General features: G+C 41.4%; 1 protein-coding gene across 2 annotated transcripts; it reads right to left on the reverse strand.

Moving 5' to 3' along the window:
- Positions 1–3,402: 3,402 nt before the first annotated feature.
- On the reverse strand, positions 3,403–10,273 carry LOC124142094 (vacuolar protein sorting-associated protein 29). Of its 2 annotated transcripts, none has more exons than XM_046510366.2 (4): positions 10,170–10,273; positions 9,620–9,811; positions 7,957–8,192; positions 3,403–6,053 (listed from the first exon to the last, which is right to left on the reverse strand). In XM_046510366.2, exons 1-4 carry the CDS (start codon positions 10,170–10,172, stop codon positions 5,936–5,938), a joined length of 549 nt encoding a protein of 182 aa, XP_046366322.1. In that variant the 5' UTR covers positions 10,173–10,273; the 3' UTR covers positions 3,403–5,935. The 2 variants fall into 2 exon arrangements, with proteins under 2 accessions (XP_046366322.1, XP_046366323.1); XM_046510367.2 differs by lacking the exon at positions 3,403–6,053 and adding an exon at positions 6,319–6,379.
- Positions 10,274–10,742: the final 469 nt, after the last annotated feature.

Below are 10,742 nucleotides of genomic sequence, written 5' to 3' on the forward strand. Positions count from 1 at the left end.
ATTTGAGTAACGTTTTACACTCAACCCAGCAATGGGTTCCTGCCTGTCTCAAATATTGCACTTTGATAATAAATATTTTTTCAAGACACAAAAATTTCTCTTGTGTTTAAAACTATGAAGGTGTTTGCATTGCATGCAAAAACAGAAGCCGCCCCATCCCCACCTTTCCTGAATGACCTAAAATATCTGATCAGACACATATATCCTGAACCATTTAACTTCACGTAGGTAGTGAGTTAACTTAACATATGTCCAATGCAGTACAACTTTGCTGCCTTGATAAACTGATAGGCACCTTAAATAACATGACTTCTGGTTCGGGAAAATGCATGCCCAATGCATGTAACTATCTTAAAGTTATTAGCATTTCCGGCTCGTACTCGCAAGACATTGTGCAAACAAGCCCCTTGGGACAAATATTGCACAGTGAGTGACCTTGACCTTCAATGTCATCCAATCACATGAACAAGTAATGTTCCAATTGCGTAGATCGATGCTCATGATGTCTATCACTGGACTGTCTGGTCCAGACTCAATTATTTACTGACTGCTGTCATATAGCTGGAATATTGCTGAGTGCGGCGTTAATCAACAAATTAGGTACCTTCAGCTCCTAAGCCACCCAGTTAACTTATCATCCTTCAAGTACAACTGATGTGTTCAAGTACAACTGTGTTTCAACATAATATTAGTTGTCTCCAGGGGCATATTGTGTGATATACCCTGGGTGTGAGTCTATGTACCCCAGGGGCATATGGTGTGGTGTACCCTGTGTGTGAGTCTATGTACCACGGGGAATAAGGTGTGATGTACCCTGTGTGTGAGTCTATGTACCACGGGGAATAAGGTGTGATGTACCCTGTGTGTGAGTCTATGTACCCCAGGGGCACATGGTGTGATGTACCCTGTGTGTGAGTCTATGTACCCCAGGGGTATATGGTGTGATGTACCCTGTGTGTGAGCCTATGTACCCCAGGGGTATATGGTGTGATGTACCCTGTGTGTGAGCCTATGTACCCCAGGGGTATATGGTGAGATGTACCCTGTGTGTGAGTCTATGTACCCAAGGGGCACATGGTGTGATGTATCCTGTATGTGAGCCTATGTACCACAGGGGCACATGGTGTGATGTACCCTGTGTGTGAGTCTATGTACCCCAGGGGTATATGGTGTGATGTACCCTGTGTGAGAGTCTATGTACCCCAGGGGCATATGGTGTGATGTACCCTGTGTGTGAGTCTATGTACCCAAGGGGCACATGGTGTGATGTACCCTGTGTGTGAGTCTATGTACCCCAGGGGCATAGGGTGTGATGTACCCTGTGTGTGAGTCTATGTACCCAAGGGGCACATGGTGTGATGTACCCTGTGTGTGAGTCTATGTACCCCAGGGGTATATGGTGTGATGTACCCTGTGTGAGAGTCTATGTACCCCAGGGGCATATGGTGTGATGTACCCTGTGTGTGAGTCTATGTACCCCAGGGGTATATGGTGTGATGTACCCTGTGTGTGAGTCTATGTACCACAGGGGCACATGGTGTGATGTACCCTGTGTGTGAGCCTATGTACCCCAGGGGTATATGGTGTGATGTACCCTGTGTGTGAGTCTATGTACCCAAGGGGTATATGGTGTGATGTACCCTGTGTGTGAGCCTATGTACCCCAGGGGTATATGGTGTGATGTACCCTGTGTGTGAGTCTATGTACCCAAGGGGCACATGGTGTGATGTACCCTGTGTGTGAGCCTATGTACCCCAGGGGCACATGGTGTGATGTACCCTGTGTGTGAGTCTATGTACCCAAGGGGCATATGGTGTGATGTACCCTGTGTGTGAGTCTATGTACCCCAGGGGTATATGGTGTGATGTACCCTGTGTGTGAGTCTATGTACCACAGGGGCACATGGTGTGATGTACCCTGTGTGTGAGCCTATGTACCCCAGGGGTATATGGTGTGATGTACCCTGTGTGTGAGTCTATGTACCCAAGGGGTATATGGTGTGATGTACCCTGTGTGTGAGCCTATGTACCCCAGGGGTATATGGTGTGATGTACCCTGTGTGTGAGTCTATGTACCCAAGGGGCACATGGTGTGATGTACCCTGCGTGTGAGTCTATGTACTCCAGGGGCACATGGTGTGATGTACCCTGCGTGTGAGTCTATGTACTCCAGGGGCACATGGTGTGATGTACCCTGTGTGTGAGTCTATGTACCCAAGGGGCACATGGTGTGATGTACCCTGTGTGTGAGTCTATGTACTCCAGGGGCACATGGTGTGATGTACCCTGTGTGTGAGTCTATGTACCCCATGGGAATATGATGTGATGTACCCTGTGTGTGAGTCTATGTACCCCAGGGGCACATGGTGTGATGTACCCTGTGTGTGAGTCTATGTACCCCATGGGAATATGATGTGATGTACCCTGTGTGTGAGTCTATGTACTCCAGGGGCACATGGTGTGATGTACCCTGTGTGTGAGTCTATGTACCCCATGGGAATATGATGTGATGTACCCTGTGTGTGAGTCTATGTACCCCATGGGAATATGATGTGATGTACCCTGTGTGTGAGTCTATGTACCCAAGGGGCACATGGTGTGATGTACCCTGTGTGTGAGTCTATGTACCCCAGGGGCATACGGTGTGATGTATCCTGTATGTGAGCCTATGTACCCCATGGGAATATGATGTGATGTACCCTGTGTGTGAGTCTATGTACCCCAGGGGCATAGGGTGTGATGTACCCTGTGTGTGAGTCTATGTACCGCAGGGGCATACGGTGTGATGTACCCTGTGTGTGAGTCTATGTACCCCAGGGGCATACGGTGTGATGTACCCTGTGTGTGAGTCTATGTACCCCAGGGGCACATGGTGTGATGTACCCTGTGTGTGAGTCTATGTACCCCAGGGGCATACGGTGTGATGTACCCTGTGTGTGAGTCTATGTACCCCAGGGGCATAGGGTGTGATGTACCCTGTGTGTGAGCCTATGTGTGTATCCTGCGTAGTGGGAGACCAATTTACAACGAATTCATCTCACCATAATAATTTTTGCCCGTTTATCGAAAATGTCGTATTCAGTATGGCTAGCAAACCATTTCACGGATATCATGATAGCCCACAGAAAACATATTCACTCTCCAATCGGAAATGCACAGTTAAGTTTGCATGTGATAGGTGCTCAGTTTCAAACTAATATGCTCATATCACTGCATATGCTTTGGTTATAAGTTTGGCATTTCCAAGCGGAACTATAAAGTTTATACCTTATTTGTCAGCAGGGTACATCAGAAAAAATGTCCAGTCAGCATGGTCAATAACCAATGAGAAAAAAGTATTATACACAAGGTAATATAAACATAATATATCAGTTATCAACTTCCCCATAAACAAAAAATAAGGTTTTAGGTTTAGTAAATATTTATTAATTATTCAGCTGATATAACAATCAAGAAACACATAACTTTACATTTGGAAATGTACACAACATATAATTAACAGATGGGACTTGGTCTCATCATACAGTCAACAGCTCATATCTGAAAGGTTCATCAGAATTGACACTTATGTATCTGTTAACACAAGAGTGAGTTGTGTCTGACACCGCTTCGAACAGTATTACAGTTAAACCACGGCTTGTCAGCTTGATGTTGGAGAAACGCCCAAAGTGATGCAGGTCTTGGATTTTTACGACTTTGCTGAAAGCCATGACCACAGGTAATAATGCTGACCTGCTGACCCATGACAGGATAATAATCAGGGAGATTTGGGATTCGAAACAAGAATCATCTGATTCTGTCACTCCCAAGGGAAGTAACTCTGCCAATTGTGGTGCCAGAAAACTAAGCATGACAGAAATATGTACATCTTTGTTCAAAACTTACCAAGCACAAACACCCATCGGTTGATGACTCACAACTTATGTGAGGGTAATGGAACAGATTTAAAATATATGTCACAAACTTAAGTGTCATAAACTACAAGCCAGTAAGATTTCTAATAACTCCTTCAACATTACGATCACAATTGACTGGGGTTGGGCAACTAACAGTGCAAGCATTGAATATCCATCTTGTCACCCTTCTGTTATGATCGATATTCACCACCATGGCTTCGTTTCGATAGTGAGTGAGTGAAGTTGGAGAACCCGGCTTTTTTACAGTATTCCAGTTATAAGCGTGTCAGCTTAATGTGGGAGAAAAGCCAAAGTGATGCAAGTCTCAGAAATTTACCACTTTGGTGAAACCCACAAGTATGGTGCTAAAAAAACTAGAAACATAATTGGAGCGAATCGGGATTTTAACCCATGATAATAGGTTTCTGGAATGCCCAAGGGACGCAACTCTGGACAGTTAACTGCAGTGCCTTAGATGACGGGGCCACCTGTGCCTCCTCATTTCTAGTGATGTGGCCATACAAGCGGCCTCAAGACGAAGTTAAGGTGCTGAATGGGTCCAGGTCATACATAATAACAGAATGGAGGTATGACACACTGGATAATCGAAGATGCAACATTGGTCTCTTAAAAGAAAATCTGCACTGATCTTTGTCCCCTGAATTAAGATGAATAATATCGTGTAGCCATGGTAACAATGTTATTTGTATTAACCATGTTAACTACTGCTGAAGCAGACAGCTATCAAGGTGAAACATCATTAAAATATCTACACATCGTACACGTGTCATCTATAACTCACAAGACAATACTATACAACAAATCAATGGAAAACTAAAATCCCAAGTCCCATGGCATTAATGACCTTAGTTGGCCAGTAACATCACTGAGCTTGTAAGAAATTGATAAGTAAAGAGGCTCAAGATTGAATGAGCCTCGGACCTAATGACTATGCTAAGTCTATGCTAAAGTAAGGGACATACGATAGTCGTAGCACTATGACTGTCACAAGTCTATGCTAAAGTATAGGACATACGATAGTCGTAGCGCTATGACTGTCAAAAGTCTATGCCAAAGTAAGGGACATAAGTCTATGTCATAGTATAGGAGGTATGACAGCCGTAGCTTTACAATTACTTTATGAAATGGACCCAAGGCTCTGTTACATAAAGTGATCTTAGCACTACAATTGAAGAAAGTCAATGTTACAGTATGAAAGTTTGATTATCTATGGGCTAAGATTGCTTTGTGGAACGTGGCCCTGGTTTGTAATAGTTTGCCTTGTGCCACAGTTTGAGTAACTCAGGACACATATTTAGAAACGTCTGAAATAAAACACAAGAGTCATAATACAAGATCTATCATGATACACATTTTTGGAACAAACCCGTGTGAATAAACAGAGACAAACAAAAGCTGATCTTATTTCAAAATAACAGGGATTTAGTACACGTGGTACCAACATTTCCTGTACACTGCGAGCTGAATATCAACCTCCGAGGATGTCCCGATAAATCCCTGGTACCATACGATTACATCTAATATTGCAGTGTACTGGTGAAACAGTGATTGGCTTCGGGCCAAACTGTAAAAAAAAAAAGGATGTCGTGGAGAAACCATCAGCATCTGTTGATCGGAGTGATTTCTCCTACATAGACCATTTTATGGTTGATATCTAATTTCTCTATAAATTTTTATAATGCCCTAATGTAGTGTCAGTTTTACTTGCTACAATGACATTCAAAAGGACCAGTGAATTCCAGGCTCAGAATCAACTGCAACAACATAGCAAGACATCATCACGATGGTTTAAGGTTTTGTTAGCTAATCTGTTGAGGATGAGACTCCAGTGATTCACAATGATGGAGTTATTGAGATTTGGGCATCACGCCCAAACATACTATCATGACAGGTATCGTATTGTGGCAAAGTGCTTATCTACGTCTCACAGTGGTCCTGGGCTTATCCGTCCGACCACAGGGGACATCGCTCCCTGGTTTTGTCATCTTAAATATCATTGGAGCAATAAACAAAGTGTCTTTATGACTTCCTGTATTCTATCCTCTCGACCTTGACATCGTCGTTCATGAGTTTGTAGACGTACGCCACCACATTGGACTGCTGGATGTCCAAGATGACGAAAGATGGAGTTACATTACTGAAACACACAATTATATTATATGTATATTACTTGTTACAACAGGTAATACATGTTGGTAAAGATGGAGTTACATTACTGAAACACACAATTATATTATATGTATATTACTTGTTACAACAGGCAGTGGTAGAAACTAACAGTTTCAGTCCACTAGTCCTTATAATGATAACATATAGCAAAACCCCTAAAATTGGCAAATTTCTACTAGTCCTTATGATACCTTAACTATTGTGCAGATTGTCAAGTTTCGCAAGGACTACAGGACTAGTGCCAATTTCTAACCCTGACAGGTAATACATGTTGGTAAAGATGGAGTTACATTACTGAAACACACAATTATGTTATATATACAATACTTGTTATAACAGTAGTGAGTGAGTGAGTTGGTTTTAACACCGCTTTTAACAGTATTCCAGTTATATCACGACGCGTCAGCTTAATGTGGGAGGAAAGCCCTAAGTGATGCAGGTCTCGGACATTTACCACTTTGGTGAAACCCACAGGCACGGGTATGGTGCTGACAAGCCTTGAAACATAATCGGGGCGAACCGGGATTCGAACCCACAATCATAGGTTTCTGGCATGCCCAAGGGACGCAACTCTGCACAGCATATCGGTGTGCCTTAAACGACTGGGCCCTTCGTGCCCCCTGTTATAACAGTAATACCTGTTGGTAAATCTACACTCACTGTAGAGGTTTTCATGTTGAGGAATATTTGGTTCATATTTTCCAAAATTAGCGGTATCTTATCATTGCATTCAAAGCAAAAACAAAGCTAAGCATCAAAGCCTCTTCCTCTGTACGGGTCCTGAAGGTGAAATACAAGTCACCTCGGACATGTCTACAGAGACCAAACAGAAGCCTGATAGCAGGAATCGGGAAATGTTTGGGAGTTAGTACTACACCAGTAAACCATAATATGAAATACTAACCCAGTGTTCTTCACTATTGTGCCCTTCAATACAGTGCTAATTTGGTTATAGCGTGCGGTAAATGTACTTACATTTTGAATAAACTCAAGTTTTACAGTGACACAATGTTTCTCCATTTGCAAAAACAACATTTTTAGCTGATCACAAACACATAACACCAGAAACAAATCTGAACTGAAGATCACAATATAATCCCATTATTATACCATCTGGTTATAAAAGCATGTTCATTGTATATCTGAACTTATGTTTGTTTTAGCTTTCATAACTGCAAATCACAATATTTTTGGTAAATACCAGAATATTTGTGTTTTTCAAAATCATGTATATTTTCATCTTGTTGGTAAAGACAAGTCAAATCGAATTATGATATACAGAAATTAGCAACTGATCCCTGTGATCGAAGAAGCGAAACTACTTGCAACCAGTTTCTTGTATAATATGGCAATTACACATGATTTGAGACAATAACAACATCTTACAAAATGGTGGACGATTACTAAGTTGTCAAAAATGTGCAGGGAAAGATGTGCCAACTATATTTATCATCCAAAACTGGCTCTCACAGGAGATATCGCTAGGATGAGATCAAGCGATATCTACACTGTAGCTTCGCAGACCATTGTGACGTCACTGGTTACCATGACGTCACAATCAAATGACATCACTAATGGCTCTGCTACTGAAGCTGTTTGCAGTACTTTTTACACTGAAGACACTGCTAATTACTGTCTACAAATTGAAAAAGTTGAAAGAATGATGTTGGATGATAAATAAAATCCACCCTCATGTCTTTTGATATCAAATATATCAACACTCCTTGATAAAAGTGGCGACAAGCCTCGGAATTTTTCCACTTTTATCAACTCGTGTTGCTATAGTTGATATCAAAAGACACTTGGGTGAGATTCTCTATGTATCTGAGAAGGTCTAGAAACATCCCTGTTGTGACTGCGGCAACACTCACCAGTCAAGTGCATTGTAAGCCCCTGTAGCTGATCCAGGGTTGATGTAGAACTTTCCCTCATGTTCAAATGCTTCAAACTTGTGTGTCTGACCTGAGATGAGGATGTCAACGTCCAGTTGTCGCTGGACCATTGCAAGCGCTTCTGTGTCTCCCCATGGCACCACCTGGTGGCCATGACACAAACCAATCCTGAACTGCCCAACTGTTACAACTTTCTGTTCAGGGTAATTTATATTCTGGAGAAAAAAACATATACATGCATGTATATTTATTTATATATCACATAAGAGAAAAAGTGCCTTTTATCATGATTTGTTTGTTTGTTTGTATTTTAATGCTGCACTCACCAATATTCCAGTTATATGACAGTGGTTTGTAAATAATTGATAATGGCTTAGTGTCCGCTTTACAGCGGATGGTCAGCTTGGCAACAATAGTTGCCCTCGCTCATGGTTTGGCAATGGTACTTGCCTGGCAGCGATAGCTGCATAGCAACATGGGTTGCTTGGCAACGGTAGTTGCAGGGCAGCGGGCGCTGCATTGGTAAGCAACATGGGTTGCTTGGCAACGGTAGTTGCAGGGCAGCAGGCGCTGCATTGGTAAGCAACATGGGTTGCTTGGCAACGGTAGTTGCGGGGCAGCGGATGCTGCATCGGTAAGCAACATGGGTTGCTTGGCAACTGTTGTTGCAGGGCAGCGGTTGCTGCAGTTGGGGTTGCTTAACAGGGGTTAAGCTCATTGCCGTAGTCCACCAGTACCTCCACATCCGCGACCATTTCATCCAATTATGTCTCTTGTCTTAATTTGAAGCTCCGCTATCATGCATGATGGCGGAGCCTGTCATAATGGAGCCATGTCCTTATATAATGCTGCACTCACCAATATTCCAGTTATATGACAGTGGTTTGTAAATAATCGAGTCTGGACCAGACATTCCAGTGATTGACATCATGAGCATTGATCTATGCAATTGGGATACAATTACATTCATCAACCAAGTCAGCGAGCCTGACCATCCAATCCTGTTAGTCACTTCATATGTTAAGCATGGTAGCCTTTTATAGCAAGCATGTGTTGCTGAAGACCTATTCTAACCCAGATTTTCCCGGGAGGAGGGACAAGCATGGGTTGCTGAAGACCTATAACCCAGATCTTCAGAGGTTTCTTTTACTATGAATGTACAAGGACATGGGAAGTGTCATCCAAAATTAAACACACATTAGTCGAGGGGCATTATTTTCAGTATATTACTTCATCAAAAACCTCTACCATGTCTACTATCATGACTATAGTATTATAACCGAGTGACCCCAAAACATATATTATCAAACATACACAGCGTCATGTCAATTAATGTTCATGTTTAATTTCAAACACTGTCATCATGGTCACTGCTAATAGAAGATTAAAGACTTGCTGCTGATAGGTCGGTGTAGCTAGGAAAAGACATACACATCGATTGTCTCAGTCTTTATGAGTTAGATCAATATATGAATAAATAATTATCGAAATTACATAGAAACAATGCCCCAATTTCACACAGCGCACAAATCATAACCTGTATGACAAACCGTGAAGCATATATAGCTATGACAGTGTATCTTAATGCATCCTCAAGTTAAAAGAACATCGTGGCTATACTTGATGGTGCAGCAATGTTTACCTCATCAAAATCTCCTTTGACGACATGCACATCACTGGCTAGTGTCTTGAGATAATCGAAGGAATCCTTAGTACAGAGATTTCCTGTACACAAGATGTGCTGGATCTTTCCTGGCACAAGAAGTTTCTTGAAACGAGCAGGGAGATTGTTACATCTGTGTGGAATGTGTAGGTCTCCTAATACAAGGACCAACTAGAACAGAGAAACAATATCATTTAGAATGATGATAAAATGGTGATGATTAATATTTTAGTAAGCAGTTATGACCTGTTTGTGATAAGGCAAGATTTCAGAATGAATATAGTACCGCAATGACCTAGTAACAGCTAACATATACAGAAAATGATGATAATAATCACAACAATATCATGCAATGTAATTAGACATCAATTTCTGACAACACAGACACTCCCCCTTTACCATCCAGAACATATCTGACGTACGCTCTTTGAAGTACAAACAATGCGACAAAAGCGTGCACAGAATAGATTATAATGTTCATATGGATGCAAAGATGAAAAAATCGTTTTAAACTAAGCCTTTTATGTACCATTTTCGTGTGTGAATAGTTCCTTCAGCTCACAGAGAAATACTATTTCCTCTCATGTGACAAGCGGGTTATAGCTAAAACGGCACCTCGGCAAAACGTCAACTGGCGAAAACGGCATTGATTTGGCTTTGCCCCTAGGTGGGTTTCTCACCCACAGGTGTGTAAGAAATTCTCGTTTTTCCAAGTTCACCAAAAACAGCAGCATTTGAAGATTTGTATCCTATTTTCAAAGTATATTTACAAAATTTAGTATGTATAATTTCAATGCTTTTTCTAACGTTTGTATCATATTTCCGCATTATATAGCAAAATGTTGAAATGTTATAACAAGTTTACATTAGGAATTAGCCCCCTACTCGACGACTCTGATTGGGAGGCGCAACTAACTTATTGTGAAAACATTATATGCTTTGAAGTAAAATAAATTAAATTAAACTCACATCGTTTCTTACAAACAAAAATAATTGTGCAATGTTAAAACAAGTTTACATTAGAAAATAACATGTTAATACATCAAATATCATGTAAATAAATCATATATACTACTACATAAATCGTTCTTATCGTTATTGA

The sequence above is a fragment of the Haliotis rufescens genome, unplaced genomic scaffold, assembly GCF_023055435.1.
Source record: "Haliotis rufescens isolate VD_foot unplaced genomic scaffold, xgHalRufe1.0.p SCAF_158, whole genome shotgun sequence".
NCBI lineage: Eukaryota > Metazoa > Mollusca > Gastropoda > Lepetellida > Haliotidae > Haliotis > Haliotis rufescens.

What these genes read in the sequence shown, in the direction of transcription:
- LOC124142094 (XM_046510366.2), bottom strand. An exon ending in TCAAAGGAGATTTTGATGAG is followed by an intron (nt 8,193 to 9,619) that starts GTAAACATTGCT and finishes TTTTTTCTCCAG; the next exon opens with AATATAAATTACCCTGAACA. An exon ending in GCTTACAATGCACTTGACTG is followed by an intron (nt 6,054 to 7,956) that starts GTGAGTGTTGCC and finishes TGTGTGTTTCAG; the next exon opens with TAATGTAACTCCATCTTTCG.